The sequence below is a fragment of the Castor canadensis genome, chromosome 14 (genome assembly GCF_047511655.1).
Source record: "Castor canadensis chromosome 14, mCasCan1.hap1v2, whole genome shotgun sequence".
Lineage (NCBI taxonomy): Eukaryota > Metazoa > Chordata > Mammalia > Rodentia > Castoridae > Castor > Castor canadensis.
Window position 1 is genome coordinate 50,034,137 of NC_133399.1, and position 18,727 is coordinate 50,052,863.

General features: G+C 56.4%; 1 protein-coding gene across 1 annotated transcript; it reads left to right on the forward strand.

Annotated features, from left to right (window-relative positions):
* The first annotated feature begins 2,876 nt into the window (after positions 1 to 2,876).
* On the forward strand, positions 2,877 to 18,264 carry Onecut3 (one cut homeobox 3). Its single transcript, XM_020183299.2, has 2 exons — positions 2,877 to 4,062; positions 17,963 to 18,264. Exons 1-2 carry the CDS (start codon positions 2,877 to 2,879, stop codon positions 18,262 to 18,264), a joined length of 1,488 nt encoding a protein of 495 aa, XP_020038888.2.
* Positions 18,265 to 18,727: the final 463 nt, after the last annotated feature.

Sequence of the window (18,727 nt, forward strand, 5' to 3'; positions counted from 1 at the left end):
AAGATTCCCCTGGGACAGGGGGAGAGTGGGAACACCCAGCTCCCTTCCTATCCATCCCTCCCCACCCACAATTTACCTAATGACCCAGGATCGATCCAGCCCCAGCCACCGGCCTACCCTGTGGACACAGCTCAGTTCTATTTTACTAATTACTAAAAGGACGCTGGCGGGGGATGCAGGCTCTGGAGCTCCAGGGGGTCACACTGGCTTTCTGGGGCCAACAAAATTTTGTTCCAACTCCCAATGAGACCACAGCCCCTACAGAGTGAGATCTCTGTTCCTGGGGGGGGGGCTGTGTCCCCCAGCCTCAGACAGGCCACAGACACCTGGGTGCTCTGTGGCCACCTTAAGGTGTCCTGAGGCAGCAGAGTGGAGGGGACCACTCATTTCAAAGCCACAGATCCACCTATTTTCTTTCAAAATGGGTGCTTCTCCCATCAGAAAAACTGCAGTGTTCATTACCAAAATGAAAATGATAATGCAGTTGTAGGAAATATATAAAGAAACTCGAATAACCTCGAGTTCTCCCCACAGAGCTTCCAGTGCTTGGCTTTTAAAACAACTTCCTTCCGCTTTTGTTTTTCCACCAATACAGACCCCCAGCCTTGTCTCCCACCCTGACTTGGTCTTTGCTTCTGCTTCCTTGAACCCAGGCTGCTATCGTTTTATGGCGGCAATTGATTTTTAGACCCCACAATTATTTTTAATTATCTTGATTATTGCAGGATAGAGAGTTGGGGAGCTCAGACCAGGGCCTTCCACAGCCAGACTCACCCCTCCCCCAGACTAAAAAATTCAGTGTTCCAGAATCATCCCTTTCCCCCCTCTGTCTTCCCACCTGCAAGATGGGTTGATTATGTACTTAACCAGAAATTGTTAGTACTTGTTCTTGTAAATAAGTCCCAGAACTGTACTTTGGGGATGGTGCTGCCACTGGGGCAGAACATAGGAAGAACGGGGGGGGGGGTGAGAAGGGGTGGCAACTGAACCACCCCCACCTCCTACTTGTGGCCTGTAGCACAGGGAAAAGGGTGTTGTGATTCCCCTTCTGGGCTGGACGAGGAGAATATGCCTGGTACACAGTGAGCACTTATGAAATGCTGAGTTCTAAGCACCAAGTACTGGCAAGAGTCTCCTCTAACCTGTTTCACCCAGAACTTGGGTCAGGCTACCCACCACTGCCTGATGCTCCTCAAGTTCTGTGTTTAGGTCAACTAGTTCCCCCCCCCGCCCCACCCCCCGCAACTCCCTGGCACTCAAAGATGGCCCCTCTCCCTCTCTGGCCAATGAGGATATCATAGCCCCTTCCCTGCCCTTTGGCTGGGGTAAGCTGGAAGGCACTCCCTTCCCACAAACCTACTCTCTGCAGAAATCACACCTACACTGGATAGCTATGTCTGCAAAGGCACGATCAAGTGTTAGGCTTGAGGCTTTGACCTTGGGAGGGAGGGGCCACCTAAATGGGTTGCATGTGTGGTGGGGTGTAACTCCCTGATTGAGTCCTCAGGCCCTCAGCTTAGAGCCCTGGGTTTTCCCACTTGAGATGGAATTGGCCATGGGTTAAGAAGAGAGCCCTGATAGCTCTACCCTTCCATTTCCCATTGTAGAGGATGGACAATGGTTACCACAGAGCCAGATATCATGGAGAAGGCTCAGGAAAGGGCTGGGGCTGAGCAGTGAAAATGGGGTTGAAGGGGACACTCAGGTCTAGCTTGGCCACTCCAGGCTCTCCTTTTTGACCTTTATCTTACCACACTGAAATGATCTGGTCCCCAGGGGTCTCTGTGATTATAGGAAGGCCCCTTCCCACCCCCCACCCCCACCCTTTATCACAGTTCCTGGAGGTCCAGGGTCTCACCTGTCTCCAGGTGGTTCCCCAGCCAATGGAGAAGCCCAGGAGCAGGAGGGTTTCACAGCTGGGCTCCCAGGAGGAGAGGAGATGCATCCTCAGCCTCCCTGGGTTACAGGGTGACTGCTGCTCTTCAGTGGCTGGGGCAGGAGGGCAGAAGAAGAACGCTGGAATTGGGAAAGGCCTTTGGTACCCCTGAGGCAAGGCATTCCATTGTATGGTTGGGGAAACTGAGGTCCAAAAGGCTGTACATGGAGCGTGGAGTAGATCTTGACACCCGGGGCGAAATGTAGACTGGGCCGCCCTGCCTTGAATACCTCCTTCTTTCCCCACTTCTCCTCTGAAAAGTTCATGTCAGGGGCTTTGTGACCCCCTGTGTGTGCATGCGGGAGGCTGAGCTTGCAGAAGACACGCCTCCTGGGAGTCTGTGCAGGGTGACATGTGGATAACAGCATCTATCCAGCCATACCATCAAGCATTCCCTGAGAGGTAGTCGGGCGCCAGGCGGGAAAGTCACATTTGGACACCGGAGAGAACCATAGAGACACGAAATCAAAGACACGGAGTACCCCAGGCCCACCTAGGGGTCCTTGGACTCCCCCCCCCCCCGCTCAGTCCGTTGTGCCCCTGATACAAATGGTTCCAACAACTGCGTCCGCAAGCGGGCGCAGGGTTAGGGGGCCAAGAAGCCCCAGTATTGGCCCACTAAGGCGAGTTTGGCGCTGGAGTGGGTAGGGGCAGGCGGAGAGCGAGGCGGCGGGAGGCAGCAGCGGCCGGAGCAGGTGGGCGGGGGCGCTGACGTCAGACCCGGGCCCGGCGGCCGGCGGCTGTTCCTCTTCCACATCCTGGTGGCCGCGCTCGCAGCCGGGCCGGGCCGTGCGTCGCGCAGCCGGGCAGCCTCCCGCGCAGCCACCGGGGAGCGGGCTGGGGCCATGCGGCTGTCTTGAGCGCGCGGGGCCGGCGCCGAGCAGCGCGCGCGGCTGGCGGACAGCCGAGCCGGCAAGGAGCCCGCGTGCAACGGCCGAGCATGGAGCTGAGCCTGGAAAGCCTGGGGGGGCTGCACAGCGTGGCTCACGCGCAAGCGGGAGAGCTGCTGAGCCCGGGCCACGCGCGGTCGGCGGCTGCTCCTCACCGTAGCCTGGTGGCGCCCGGTCGCCCGGGCCTGGTGGCCGGCATGGCCAGCTTACTGGACGGCGGCGGTGGCGCCGGTGGCGCCGGTGGCGCGGGTGGCGCCGGCGGCGCGGGCGGTGGCGCTGACTTTCGCGGGGAGCTGGCGGGCCCGTTGCACCCAGCCATGGGCATGGCCTGCGAGGCCCCTGGCCTGGGCGGCACCTACACAACGCTCACGCCCCTGCAGCACCTGCCGCCTCTCGCGGCCGTGGCTGACAAGTTCCACCAGCACGCAGCAGCCGCGGCTGTGGCCGGGGCACACAGCGGCCACCCCCACGCGCATCCGCACCCTGCGGCCGCGCCGCCCCCGCCGCCCCCGCCGCAGCGCCTGGCTGCCAGCGTGAGCGGCAGCTTCACCCTTATGCGCGACGAGCGTGCGGCGCTTGCTTCCGTGGGCCACCTCTACGGGCCCTATGGCAAGGAGCTGCCCGCCATGGGGTCGCCTCTGTCGCCTCTGTCTAACCCGTTGCCTCCCGCTCTACATAGTGCTCCGCAGCCTCCGCCGCCGCCACCGCCGCCACCGCTGGCCGCCTACGGGGCGCCGAGCCACCTGGCGGGGGACAAGCTGCTGCCGCCCGCTGCCTTCGAGTCACACGCCGCGCTGCTGGGGCGAGCCGAGGACGCGTTGGCCCGCGGGCTGCCGGGAGGCGGCAGCGGTGCAGGTGGCGGTGGAGCGGGCGGCGGGGGCGCCGCGGGGCTGCTGGCGCCGCTGGGCGGGCTGGCGGCGGCCGGGGCTCATGGGCCGCACTCTGGCGGAGGCGGCCCAGGCGGTGGTGGCGGCGGCCCGGGAGCCGGCGCGGCAGCGGAGGAGATCAACACTAAGGAGGTGGCGCAGCGCATCACCGCGGAGCTGAAGCGGTACAGCATCCCGCAGGCCATCTTCGCGCAGCGCATCCTGTGCCGCTCGCAAGGCACGCTCTCCGACCTGCTGCGCAACCCCAAGCCGTGGAGCAAGCTCAAGTCGGGCCGCGAGACCTTCCGCAGGATGTGGAAGTGGCTACAGGAGCCGGAGTTCCAGCGCATGTCGGCGCTGCGTCTTGCAGGTAGGAGCGCAGTGCTCACCACCGGACCCCAGAGCGCCAGCACAAGGTTCCTCAGCGCTGAGCCGGGCGGCACTGGGGTGCCTGGATCCCCTCCCCACGCCCCGACCGTACGCCCCGCTAGCCTGGGGCTCCTCTCAGTTGGTTAGACTGCGACCGTAGCTTCTGACCATTTGTACCTTCGCCGAAAGGAAAAAAAGATTTGTGCGGTCTTCCCCTACCCCGCCGACTCCCCTTCCTCTTTGGGAACCCTAGGCGTCCCTTGTCCCCTTTGTGCTGCCAGGAGAGTCTGAGCCGTTTCCAGAAGCTCTGCTCAGGATGGATAATTGTGTACGTGTATACATGTGTATATGTCTGTGTGCGCGCGCCTTGGGTGTGTGGGGGTGCTGTGTCCCGGGAAATGCCCCGTTGTTAGTGTCAGCTCTGAGTGCTACTCTTCTCCGAACCGCCTTAGACAGGGACAGTTGGACCTCTAGTCCCCAGCCACCGAGCGCCAGATCGGTACACCGCCTCCGCAGCCAAGGCTGGCCCCGCTCAATCCCCAGCCCCCGGCGCGTTCTTCTTTGTAGCTTGTCCCGGCGATCGATAGTCCCTACCCGCCCCCCCCCCCTCCGCTCTGGCCGCTGGCAAAGGTCACCCGAGAGTGGGCGGGGGAGGGGCGGCCCCGGGGACCCTCGGCTCTCGCTGGAGGCCTTCACACTCCGGCCTGGCCGGCTGCCGGGCGTTTGCTTCTTCCTTGGATGCATGCGCCCCTGCCCGCCTTGCTTTCTGGTTTTATCTCTCATTTCTACTTCTCCCTATCCGAACAACTTGCTTTTCTTTCGCTTGCTTTCCGTGGTTCTCCTTATTCTTTCTTCTCTCCGTCTGTCTCTTATCTCTCTCCCACTTAGGCATCAGCCTTCTGGGGACCCGCTCCCTCCTTCCTCCCAGCAGACAACCGTTAGTTCTACATCTGCCCTCAGCAAGGAAGTGGGTCAGCACCCTACATCCTGTGTGTTTGTGGGGATGCAAGAAAAGCCCTGGCCTAGGTAGGGGTCTTCCCTGGCCTTGTTGGGAAGGGGGCTGTGCACCCAGCAGCAGGGACAATAGCAGCTTCTAGCGCCAGATCGATTAGCTTCTCTGCACACAAGGGCGAGAAGGGCGGGGTGGGGGTGGGTGGGGGGGGCTGTGTGTGCAGGCGGGGTCTCCAGCAAGATACCCCATTATCGCAGAGGCAGGAGGGATTCAACTGTACCCCCAGCATGCCCAGCGGGAGGGGGGGCTGGGGAAGAGGAGCAGCAGTTGGAGGACAGAAATGGTCCTGTGTTGTTGCCCCCCCCACAAAAAACTGCTCTCTCTCTACTCCCCAGGCCCATGGAACAACCTCCTGGAGCCTGCACCCACAGATGAACCTTGGTTTCCCCCTTCTGCAAGGCCAGGTGCCTAACCAGAACCTCCTGTGGGGATTTTTAGATTCCCCACTTTGGGACATTGGGGGAAATAAATTGTCTTTCAAGTGTGGCAGATACCTAAGTTCCCAGGGAGGTTGTTTGAACATGTTAGAAATGGCTATCAGTACATGGGCAGTTTTGTGTAAAGAACCCAACCGCTGGGTCCTGTTCCCTACCACACACGCAAGGATTTTGTGTTAGCCCCGTGGATGTTCAGTTGTATCAACACACTGCCCAGGTCTGCTCTGCTCTGCCATGTGAAAACCTCAGGTGGTAGAGAGCATATCCCATATGCTCCTCAAGACTCTAAGAGGCTCTTACCAAACCCCCATTTTGCCCCTGCCTAGCACCTCCTCTCCAGTGCATGTATTTGGGGATGTTGTGTCTGCTATGGTGTACCCAGAAGCCATGCCACGCTCCACATTTCTACCATCTTATGTACTTAAGGTGACCAGTTAGTGGTATTTGAATGACATATTTTGGGGGGGGACACAAAAGATTGTCTATCACAGAAATAAGCTGCTGCCCAGGTGAGAAGTCCCGTGGTGGGGGGAGGAGCCTGTGTGTGGACCACCTAATGTTTAGGAGCTCTTTCACCATGTTCACTTCCCTGGCCCCATGGCCACAGGTCTCAGTGCTCCCCTTCCTATCTAGATGTAACTACAGTGGGGAAACAGGCTGGTTGCTCTTGGCATTGCCGCCTGCAAGCTCTGCAGCTATAGTGAACAGTCTCAGCTCCCTGAGTCTGTTTGCTGTTGAGGAAACATGAATTAGAATCGTGGGCACCTCACGGAGCCTAGGCGGCTGCAGGTGAGCGCAGGGCACTGAGCTTTGGGGATAATGACCAGGACCTCCCGGCCTGTCCCCGCTCTGCTGTGACCTGGCCGCGCTTCTGCCTGCTTAGGGTCACTTCTATACCTGCACATTGCCTGGGATGTCAGAAGTGGTGGCCACGGGTTGCGGGGTAATTAGGCTTCGGCCGAGGCCTTTAGTTCCGGTTGCTGCGCAAATGGAAAGCGGTTAAGTGGCGGCAAATCGCAGCGTTTAGGGGGAGGCGACCGGCGCGTCCTACCCTCAACAAGCCGTGCAGCCGGGTGATGGTCGAAAGCGTCTGCAGGTGCTCGAGCCGCCTGCAGCGAGAACCACCTCAGACTATCCTCCAAGGAGGACTTACCCTTCCTCCTCCGCCTCCCCGATCCGCGCAGCGAGATCCGCCGGCGGCCTCCTCCCCGACCCAGAAAGTTTCCGCCCCTTGCGCGCCAGCCTTCTCGGCCCTCGCCACTGTCCCCAAGCCGCGGAGTGTCCCATCAGATGCGGGCCAAGGGAAGGGACAAAGACGGGTAAAGACACACATGTGCAGCTAGAGAAGGGAAAAGAGCGATGGGGAGGAGAGAGAAGCAGAGAGAGAGAGAGAGAGAGAGAGAGAGAGGAGAGAGAGAGAGAGAGAGAGGAGAGAGAGAGAGAGAAGAGAAAGAAGAGAGAGAAGAGAGAGAAATGAGAAGAAAAACCAAAACAGAGAATAATACTAGGAAGGAAAAAATGAGCTGGGAAGACAAAGAGAAAAACAGAGGCAGGAAAAGGGGAGTTGAGAGCGTTCTGGGGCTACAGGATCTCACATACCCAAGCCATGTCCTCATCCCTCCATTCACTACCTGGTTCCAGGTCTGGCAAGCCTCCCTTGTGTATCTCAGGGCAGGGGAAGGAGCAAAGAGGGAGTCACTGTTTTCTTTGTTTCATGGAAGTATACAAGAAATCCTACAAATATCTGAGTCCCAGATCCCGATGCATAGTCTGCGTGCCTCAGTTTACCCATCTATGAAAGGTGTGTTTAGAGGAGTGAGACCCAGGTTCTGACTCTACCTCTCTGTGATTCTGGGACCCGCCAGTCCAAGTAAGACCCATCCTGCAGTGCCCCCCCCCCATCCTATTCCCACCAAACTGGGAGCTTTGCCCCTCCAGCAGCATATCAAACTGTGATTATGGGAGAAGGGCTGGGGGAGGGGCAGCCGGCTCCTGGCGGGTGGGGGCGGTCGATGAATTCGAATTACCGTCTCTAATTCATCACCGTCGCAGGGTCGATAGCTTTGGCCGTTTTCAAATATTGTTTAAATTGCAACTCCGGAGGAAAAGTATTTTTTGTAACTGATCAGAAAAAATATACATATACATAATAAAATATCAGGAGGCAGCTGAAGAAAGGGACCTGTGTCTCTTCCTCCTTGTCCTCAACTGTTGGGAAGGCAGGAGCCCAGAATCCCTGAGGGATGGTGGAGACCAGAGTGGGGGAAACTGAGGCAGGGAGGGACCCCCCCCACCCCAGGCCCCATGGGTTGCTTAGCCTCTAAATGAAACAAATTGTCCTCAGGATAAAACCCAGAGCTGGTTCTGGAACCGAATGCTAATGGCGCTGGCATAGTAATGGCACATTTGGTGGGGGGAGGGTGAGCAGGAGCTATAGAGGCTGCGTCCCAAAGGATCTGGATATGGAAAGGAAAAATGAAGAGGCAACAGTCTGCCCTCCAGACTTGTCAGGTCCTGCCCACTCCACCCTGCTTCCTCCATCCTGGATGGAGAAGAAAAGGGAGAGTCCATACCACCACGAGCACTGTGGCACTTTGCCTCTGGTGAAAATCTCACTGCCCACTGGCCAGAGGTGCCTCCAGAAAAGAGGTCCCAGAAAAGAGGCCATAGCCCCACCAGGCAGGAGAGAGAACTGTCAGGTTGCTTGGGGAGCTCAGCGATCTGGGCCTCACATGGGCTTTGTCCCTGACTTATCTTGGGCAGAGTCTGAGTCTCAGTTTTCTCATCTGAGAGATGGACACAATTACAGGAACCCCTCAGAGTAGCCAGGAGTGCTGGAGAAGATTGGGGTCTGCAGACTCACATGGGCTGCAGGTGGGGGGAGAAAAGCAGGCATACCCTGAGAAGTGGGCCAGCTGGGATGCCCCAGGCTCACCCACAAGGGACAAGAGATGGAACCCTCTAGAATGATCTTTTAAACTGGATGCAGTGATTATACCCATTTAACAGAGAATCCAGCTGAGGCTGAGACAAGGAAAACCATTTGCCAATGTCCCACACCCTCTTTTTGATGACGAGCCAGGCTGGACGATGGCAGACAGCCCACCCAGCTTCCGTAAATGGAGTGAGGCAGGATGCCTCCACCCTCTGATGCCAAGCCTGGTGGAGTTAAGGGCCAGGGTGTGTGCCCAAGTTTCTTGATATCCTAGGGGTGGCATTCCTGGCAATCTGGACAAAGGTGAGGAAGTTCCTCTGGGCATTGAGACCCAGGACAGCAGCTGGGTGGCTCTGAAGCAGGATGAGGAGAAAGTGACCCTTCTGTGGTGAGCAGCAACCAGCTCTGCCTCTCCACCTCATGGCAGTCACCATTTGCTTGTTTTTTTTACAGGTTGTGAGATCCATGTTTGCCCCTTGGGCTCCCTGATGACAGTATTGTGGGCACATGAATCCCTGTTCTCCACTCTCCACCTCCCCTTAGAGCCTAGCAGAGGCCTTCAGAGAGGAGTGGGGACAGCTTCCAGTCTCCTCCTTTCCAGCTCACGATCCCCACTCAGAATTTCCTGGTGAACTGTTTCCTCTGTCACGCCAGCTGGCCAGGGTTAGCTGAGTCCAGCACTGGATGTCTCATCTGAGCCTGGTAGACAGACATGATCACTACTCCCACCCTATCCGTCATCCCAGAAAAGTCCACAGATGAGTCCAGGGAAATCCATTCTTGGTGAGAGGCTGGGGCTGGCATTCTGCACCTTTACTCTGAAGTCCCCTTAGACTAAAGTCTTACAGCTAAGACCCACCCATTCTCCTCCTTAGATCTCTCCATCCTGAGCTTCTTCCCTATCAACCATTACTACTCTACTCTGAATCAGCCCACCCCAACCCCACCCCAACCCCCCCAGTCACCACCGCCTCCTCCCTGGTCTCCATCTCTACTCCCACCTCTTGCTAACCTCTTCCCCTCAAGCTAAGGAGGCTTTTTATGGCCGCTTTAGAGCTTCTAACACTTCCTTGTCTGTGGCAACCTACTCCCCAATTCTGCCCTCCTGCATGGATAGGGGAGGGCATTTCTGGCTGTCAGGGTGGATGGGGACAAAGGCTGGGAAGTAGGAGTTGGGGTGGCTACTGGAGTGAGGCTGGGCCCCTGGCAGCCTCTTTGTATGAGCTGGCAAGCAGTCCAGCTTAACCAGAAGAGCTCAAGCTGGTTTGAATCAAGTTTTTAATTAAATATAGACCCTGATCAATATGGAAGGTAGTGCTGGGGGCAGGGAAAGGCTGGGACCAGAGGGAGTAGGTTGGGGTCTGAGAGATCCATGTGACATTGGGCAGGCCCTGGACACGGGGCAGGCCTCAGTTTTCCCCCTTGTCAAGTAAGTGTACTTGTAAGTGGGGCTCGGAAACTGGAACCTTCTATCCTCTGGAGTCTTGCCAGGTGGAGAGATCAGGGAGGAACCGTTGGGAAGCCCTGCATACTTACAGAGTCACTACACAAAGCCACAGATTCACAGCAGAGAGAAACAAGAATAGGGAAATGTGTCCGTGATCTGGACCAGTGGCTAGAGAGAGTTGCACGGATCAGCGTGTAGATTCACACTTTGACAAGTGCATAGACTCAGACTCCAAATTCTGAGTTCTTCTTGGGTCTAGCACCTGCAAGACCCCAAGGAAGCTCCGAGGCTCCGGAGCATGTGGAAGAACCTGGTGTCTCCTGCGCGCAGTGCTGCGCAGTTTGAAGACCTGCCCTGGAGGCTGGGGGTAGTGGTTCATGCGTCCTCAGGTCACCACCTGTCTCTGCTTCTGAGCAGACGCTGCCGGACCCTTAGCACTGGGGGGCTGGAAGAGGTCTTGCCTGCCAGAGGCTGTGATGCCTGACTGTAAGACGCTGGGCGCTGAGAAAACAGGGACCTCCGCGTTTCCAAGCGCCTTTGTGAGTCCCCAGGACCGTTGGGGAAGTATATGCTCCTCAGTTTCCCACCTGGCAAACACCGCCCTGCAGTGCTGGGTAGTGGTGCTAGTCCCGCCGCGTTCTGCAAATCCACCCTTTGCTAGTGTGGGATTCAGGAAAACCTAAACACCCACCGCTCAGTCGCCCTCCGCAGCCCAGCGGGACTGGGGCGCACGTGACCAGGCATCGGAGGACAGGGACCCCGGAGCTAAACATCCGCGGCTGCGGAGCTTCAGGGTACCAGGCGCGGATGGGAGAGCGTGGTGACCCGGGGCGCAGCCTTGAGGCTCAGCCTTGAGGCTCCAGTTCTTCCCCACCAGAGCCCCTGGAGGCCCGGTGTTGGGGCGCTGGGCTTCAGAGCCTGCTTTCTGTCCCCGTTCTCTTCCTCCACCTCCCTTCTGTTTTTCCTCATCGGATTTTTAAAGGACATCCTGTATTACTAATTTTTTAAATCAAGGATTCACTTCAGGCTAACCTGTAACTGGGGATCCTCCTGTCTCTGCCACCCCAAGGCTGGGATGACAGGTGTAAGCTGCCATCATGGACTTCTATATTATTTTAAATAGTTACCATATTGACCAACTCCCAAATTTAAATGAAACTGGAGGAAGGCTTCATTCCTCCTTTTTTTTTTTCAAACTCGTTTCAATTTCTCCTCCAGAGGGACTACATTTAAAACACCTTTAGTTGCAAACTCTTTTTATTTCCCTTCTTTTCTTAAAAAACATAGAGTAAACCTGGGTGGCTCAAGTGATAGAGCGCCTGACTAGCAAGCTTAAGGTCCTGAGTTCAACCCCCCCACCACCACCACAAAAAAAAAATACTAAAAACATGAACAATTATGTTGGGTGTCCTCCCCCTCCGCACAAGAGGCTGGGCAGTGAAATCCACATCAGTAGAAAACCACTTGGGTCCCTGTTGCCACCTGGTATTTTACTGTGTGGTCATTTCATTCATTGTTTAACCATGTCTCACTCAGCTCGCATTTAGGCTATTGAGAGACATTTGCGGTCACCCTAGGGCTTCACTAAATATGTCTGAGGGCGGCTCATTCTGCTGTGTGACTTTATCTTGGATTAATTTCCTAATAATTGAAATGCTCAGTCACACACCCATGTTTTCTGGGTTGGCCTCTCTGTCTTTTTTCTTATCACTGTTTCCTTTTCTGTCATCTTTTTCAAATTCATTTCCAACTGCCTACTGCTGTGCTCCTGAATGCCTTATTAAGAATCAAAGTTCTGTGTGTGTTTGTGTGCATGTGCTAACTCAGTTTGCCCAGTGTAAGGGCGCAGGAGTGGGGCATCTCTGTTCCCGAATGTCCAAACCTGAGCTGCCCCTGGGCAGCTACACCCCAGTAGTCCAACTTCCAGATGGGGCCCCCAGGAAAGGGCGGGCCCCTGCTGGTCTCTCTGATAAGCCTTTGAAAACCTCAGAACTAATTTGAAAATGTGCCTATTAAAATCCCATCTGGAAGCTGCTGAGGAGAGGGAGGCAGAGCTTCTGGAGGCCAGGCCCTGCCAAGGTGGGCCAAATCCTCCTCCCCCTTCCAGAGGTGGGCAGGGCAGGCAGGGGGAGGAGAAGGGACAGGTTGGAGACAGAGGAGGGCCTAAGGAACCTCTGAAGACCCTCACTGGGGACAGAGGCTTGGCATGTTCTCCCTGGAGAAGATCCATATTCCCGCCACCAGTGGGAACCCCATTTCTGGCTGGCCCAGGGTGCCTGGTCAGACAAAGGAAGTCAGAGCGTCTGTCCCACCCCCCCCAGGGAGGCTGAGTGACCTTGGCCAAGTCACCCATCAGCTCTGTCCGGCAGAAGCTGGTGTGGAATGCTCAGGGCAGCTCAGCATGGCAGGGACCTGGCGTAGGACACAGAGGGAGGGAAGACGTCACAGAGGTTTCTTAGTCCACCTCTGAGCATTCTGCAGCTGTGCCCTTCCCTGTCACCCGGACTTTGGGAGGCCTGGATTCCTGGTGCCATCCTGGTTTAGGCCTCTTCTGGTTGTGCCAACCTGGTATTGTCACTGTCTCTGTGCTCACCCACTCTCCAGTGTACCCAAGGCCTGGGCTTTGTCTCCAATTCCATCCTCCTGGCCTAAACCCATACCCATGGGCATGCCTGGCTGAGCCCATGCTGCCCCTATGGCCTCACCCCAGTGCCAGCCTCCTCGCCACTCAGAGCAGAGTGAGTCTGTTTCCATGTTTTGGGACAAAATGTCGGCTGCAGCATCCCATGTGTCCCTTGATTATTAGAGTGACATGTTCCCCCAGCCATCATGTTCTGCCCCTCTCACAGCAGTGCCTGACAAATTTGGAATGAATGAATGCCTGGCCTGGCCGCAGGGCTCCACTCTGGCACCCATTCACAACACACTTCATAGACTGCCATGATCCTGCTCTGTGGGGCTGTCATCCTCACCTACAGATGGGGACACAAAGATTATGGGTCACTTGATAAACCAGGAAACCAACATCCACACACCCAAGGTGAGTGTTCAAGACCACTCCAGAGCGTGACCTGTGTCCCCATTGATCTGGAATTGTGAGGGGGGACTGAGGCAGGCAGAGAAGGGCTGCCCTAGCTGCACCCTTAGCCAGTCAAAAGTGACTGTCATTTACTCTGAGGTCCCCCATTGCTCACAGCCACAGCCACTCTCACCAGGTCTGCATACAGCTGCCCACACTTTCCCACCAGCCACAGAGTCCACTCTTGCTACAATCACAAGTTCTCCAGATTGTCACACATAGGCAGCCTGGGCACACATGGACATCCACAAATTGTAGCCAAGTGCACGTGTACAAGCCTTGAGGCCATGCAGCTCCCTGCTTCACCCTCATCCCCACCAGGCCATCAGAGAGTCCATAGGCAACCCACATGGGCACAGAGGTTTGCAAGCTCAGAGGTGCCCTCTGAGCCAAGGAGGAGGCAGGCACTGCACTGTACCCCAGTTCCATACACAGCCACACTGAGGGCTTCTGGGGGGGGAGGAAGGAGAACAGCAGGGAGAGGGACAGGTAAGTTGGGGGGAAGGTGAGGCAGAAAGGAGTTGGTGTCTTTCAGATGGTCACCTTCAACTGCAGCCAGGATGCAGGCAGATCCACTTAGGAGTGACTAAACCCCCAGCCCCCAACTGAGAGGGAGTCCCTGCCACTTGATCAATGGCTTAGCTATACTCTTAGCTGTGCTAGTCCTTGTACAAACACACTCAGCCTTCTGTAGACCCACTCTGTGCTGGGTGACTATGCCCTACAGAGTCAGGGCAGGGCCATAAGAAGGGACAGTGACAGGGGATCCCAGAGGAGGGAGTCAGGGCTCTGCAGAGGGTGAAAGGAAAGGACCTTTGCAACTGGGCCTTAAGGAATGTGTAGGAGTTACCTGGCTGGGACAGTCCAACTCTCTACTCCAAATGTCAGTTTCTCCATCCATCTTCTGTCCAGGAAGCTGGACAGGGGAGAGGGGAGAGGGGAAGAGGCTTAGGACCTGTCCTGAGAGGGGGCAGAACCTCGTGGCCACACAGAGCCCAGGGATTTCCAGATGGAAACAGGGGTAGGTCTTTTCTAACCCTCACCTTACTCAAGACTTTTGTTTCCCATAGTCCAGCAAAGAGAGGACAGGTTGGGACCATTATGCAGTTGAGGAACCAGAGGGTCCAACACTCAGCAGTCTGATGGCCAGCCTGGCCCCTGGGTGGCCTGATAACCCTAGCAACTTTCTAGAAAAGCAGGAAGCAGGGAACACGTGTGCGCTGGGGCAAGTTCAAGGGTTTGAAGCAAAAGGGCTTCCATCCTGAACTTGGGAGTTGCCCCAGTTCATTTCCCTTTGCCCCCCACCACACCGACCAAAAGGCTCAGTCTAGGCTGGGGCGGAGACGGCTGCCCTCTGCCGGAATCAGGAGGAACTGCAGGACAACTGGTCAAAGAGGGCAATCAAGGTCGTGTCCCTGCCCCGCGGGGGCAAAAAATAAGATGATAAGTTTGGAGAGTGAGGGGCAGTGCCCTGGAGCTGGGCTTCTTGACACTGCAGAGCCCCACCCCCCATGACACATGTGCTGTCTCCATCTGAGGATAGTGGTTGATGGTCCAGGACTGCTGGGATTCCCAGGAACCAGGCCACCTCCTAATCCCTAGACCCCAGCAGAGGGGACAGAAGGTGGAGGACTGATGTTGTATGATCAGAGCTTCTCTGACCTTCTGCTCTTCGTCTCCAGCGCTCAGTCCCTGGAGTCTACAAGGAAGTGAGGGCAGGCAGTGGGGGAGGGGCCCCCAGTGGATCCTGCCAGAATGGCCTTTAAGGACCATGCTGTGAGCAAATAGAATGAAGAAAAGGGTGGGGTAGAGAAGGGAGTGATGGGATGAAATGCAGGCTAGCAGGCTTCCAGGGAGGGAGATACTTGAGCCAAGACTTGAGGGAGCTATGAGGCAACTTGAGGAAAGCACATAAGGGAGAGAGGACAGCTAGTGCAAAGGTCCTGGGGTTGGACTGAAATGAGACCAGTATGTCCACAGAGAAAGAGCTGAGGGAGGAGGTGAGGATGGAGAGGTGACCTGGATGGAGGTGAGTGGTCCTGGATAAAACAAGGAGCTGCAGAATGATTCTGGACAGCTGGCTTGTGCTGAAAAATGCCTGTCATGAGACTGAGGCCTACAAGGGGAATGACTTGCCCAGGCTTCCAAGCAAGTCTACTGACCCCTCCAGCCCCAATAACCCCACAGGCCAGGTCTGCCTGCTGCCCATCTGTGTCCAGCTGGGAGCCCCAGGGAATGGGATCACTTCACCTTGTGTTGGACACACACAGGGTGGGACTCTGTAGTATGACAGTGGGGTGGGGTCATGATGCTGATGGTCTATGGTCTGGGTAGAGGGGAAGAAAGCAGGCGTTGAGGGGGAGGGATGGGCACAGGTGGAGGACCTGATGGGGTAGAGGGAGACTGACCCTGAAAGAGGCCATGGTGGTAAAACTGATGCACATGATGGAGGAGGAGGTGATGGAGGAGAAGGAAGTGGTGGTGGTGGAGAAGGAAGTGATGGAGTAGGAGGAGGCAGAGGAGGTGGTGATGGAGAAGTAGATGATGGAGAAGGTGGAGATGGAAGTGATGAAGGAGGAGGTGATGGTGGAAGAGGAGGAGGAGAAGGACTAGGTGGTGATGGAGGAGAGTTGAGAGCCACTGTGCTGACACGTGGAGGTCCCTGTGGAAGCAGTGGCCATGGACCGGGTTCTAGCAAGCAGCTTGTGGAGCAAGCCACGCTGCCTTCAGGTTGACTCCCCATCCTTGCCGCCTGTCCCCAGCTCCGAGAACCCTCTGCCCTCTCTCCCAGCCTTTTTTCCCTCCATAGAACAGGCTCACACCTGCCCTGTGGTTGGGTGGCCTTTGGTGGGGTATGTGAGTGGGTGGTGCTGGATACTCGTGCCTTGGAGGGAGGTTTTCGTCCCCCCACTCCCACATCTGCGGGGGTCTGTGGGGGATGGGCCGATGACAAAAGCTACTAGCAGTAAACAGCTCCGACTGGAGCGGATCGATCTGGGCTGTGAGCAGCTGTAATTAGATTGAACGCTGGGAAAGGGGGGCGGCCCAGCCTCTTTCTGCTGCCATCGACAAAACACGAAGTTTTTTTCACGACTCTACTGCGCCTGGCCCTTCCCCCCAGTCTCTGCCTCGGGGTCCCCATTAGGGACTCAAGGAGACCACACCTCCCCTCTCTCCCTGGGCCGGAAGGGTCAACCGCTTCTTGCCGGCCTGCAGCTGGGCAACCCTGCCTCAGTGACTTGCCATCTCTGTGTAAATAAGGAGAAAAATCCCCTGCTTGTGGAATTATGGTCACAGGGATTGAGTAATAGAATCCATGTAAGGCTCTGCACACCTTGGTCTTGTGAGTGTTCCAAGAAGCATTTAAGATTCTGTCTCCACTGTAAATGAAGGATGAATTTAAGAGAAAATTGTTAGGTGAATGAATGAATGAAGTTTTCAAGAGTGCACAGAAGGGTCCAATTCCTACCATTTTTTTCCCATAGGACTGGGGTTTGAACTCAGGGCTGTGTGCTCTACCATCTGAGCCACACCTCCAGTCCATTTTGCTCTGGTTATTTTAAAGAGAAGGTCTTGTGAACTATTTGATCAGGATGGCCTCCAACTGGATCCTATCGATCTCAGCCTCCCAAGTAGCTAGGATTATAGGCATGAGCACTGGCACCCAGCGATTTTCTTACTCCTTTAATTGTCCCTTTTACCTTGTCTTGTTTCACTGATACATTTCTTCTGAAATGTATTTTTCTATGTTCTTCTCCCTCCCTCTCTCTCTCTCTCTCTCTCATACACACACACACTAGGTGATTTTCTGACACGTTCAATAGCCTGCATCATCTTATTTAATCATAAAATCTGAAGCAGCCAATTAGAAGCTCCAAGCATCTCCAGCCAGAGGGAGAGGATGCAGAGAGGTGGCATGTCGGTTCACACACTCAATGGGTGAACCCCCTGTCCCTGAGAAATGAATCACACAGCTCAGGGGACATTCATTTATTTTTGCGGACATCTGTGGACATTGATCTGGTGCACCATCTGGCCCCAACTATTCTGGAACCCAAAAAACCCAAGCTCACTATGCTGTCCCACTGGGCCACCAGGACTGGCACAGAGGAGGTTAGAGTAGGGAGGTGAAAAGTTCCAGGAAGTGAGACGGGCCAACGGAGATTCTGATCAAGTTCAAGTATCCCCAGGCTTCTGGAGCAGTATAACCCCTCCCTATCTAAGGCCCCTTTCCTTGGACCCTCTTGGCTCCACAGGGTCCCTAGGTGCTGGAGAGGAGAAAGTCTACATAGGTCTGAACCTGCTGTGGGGCCCAGATACCAGTATTGGGCAGTAGATGTCAATGTCAGACTGAACTGGGTCCTAAGATGGTCAGGCCCCACAGGGATAGCGCAAGTGGGGAGTATGTCTGGCCAGTTGTACACCAGGACGTACAGTTAACTGTCTCTTTCCTCCAGTCTACACAATGGGATAACTTACATGGAATTGTGCCCCTGTCATTTCCCAACATGACATCTCCCAGGTCGGAGCTGCAGGGTGTGTGTGTGTGTAGCCAGCAATCCTAATTTCTGCAGTTTTCCGGGTCTTCAGGGTCAGGGTACAGGGTCAAAGTCTGGGGTGGAGGTGTGGGGCTTTGCTGGGGGAGGGGAGAGCAAGGGGTTTGTGGGTAGGAGGCCTAAGGGGATGCCTGAGATGGGCACACTTGGGAATCGTGCTCACACAGTGTTCTTTTCTTTGTCCCCTTCCCACCTTATCTGCTTCCCTATGTCTGTCCCTACCCACTCTCTCTCTGCCTTCCATTTCGGTCTCTGCCTCCCTGCTGCCCCCTCCTGTCCTTTATGCGGCCCCTGCTCTGGACATTTCTTCTGTGTATCTCTGCGTCTCTACTGCCCTTGCTGCTTCCCCCTCCACAACCCCTGTGACTGTCCGTCCCTGGGTCCCCTCCCCTCCCCCCCCGGGCCGTCTTCCTGCCTGCTCCCGGCCTCCCACAGCCTGCAAGCGCAAGGAGCAGGAGCAGCAGAAGGAGCGCGCACTGCAGCCCAAGAAGCAGCGGTTGGTGTTCACCGACCTGCAGCGGCGCACGCTAATCGCCATATTCAAGGAGAACAAGCGGCCGTCGAAGGAGATGCAGGTCACCATCTCGCAGCAGCTCGGCCTAGAGCTCAACACTGTCAGCAACTTCTTCATGAACGCGCGGCGCCGCTGCATGAACCGCTGGGCCGAGGAGCCAGGCGCTGCCCCCGGGGGCCCGGCTGCCGCCGCCGCCGCCGCCACAACCTTCTCCAAGGCCTGAGGCGCCCGCGCCCCCGACGGCCCGGCCCCATCCCCTCCCACCCCACCCGGGAGGGGGCAGCACACCCAGCCCCGGGCACCATGGGCCCCTCCTCCCACGCCCCAGGCCAAAGGAAGCCCCACCCCCAGGGGGCGGGGCACATGGAGTCCCCCCCTCGCCCTAATTCAGGACGCCCAGGGGCCCTCGAGAAAAACCAGGGCTCACTGTGTGTCCCCCCAAAGCGGGTCAAGAAGCACATACTAGAAATATAAACCGGGTATTTAAAGAAAACGAATTTTAAGAAAAACCCTCCTTCGACAGACCCCGCCCCAGGGGGAGGCAGCGGACCTGTCGCCCTTCCCCCTGCCCTTCCGCAGGCGAGGTTCCCCGTGCGCCCTGTGCCCTCCCCAGGAGCTCAGCCCCTTTCGAAGTCTCCAAAGCCCACGACAGGCTGGATCCTCCCAGTGCCCCAATTCCTCCCCCC

Coding starts and splice junctions, on each gene's coding strand:
- Onecut3 (XM_020183299.2), top strand. CDS start 2,877: ATGGAGCTGAGCCTGGAAAGCCTGGGGGGGCTGCACAGCGTGGCTCAC. Junction 4,063..17,962: donor GTCGGCGCTGCGTCTTGCAG/GTAGGAGCGCAG, acceptor GGCCTCCCACAG/CCTGCAAGCGCAAGGAGCAG.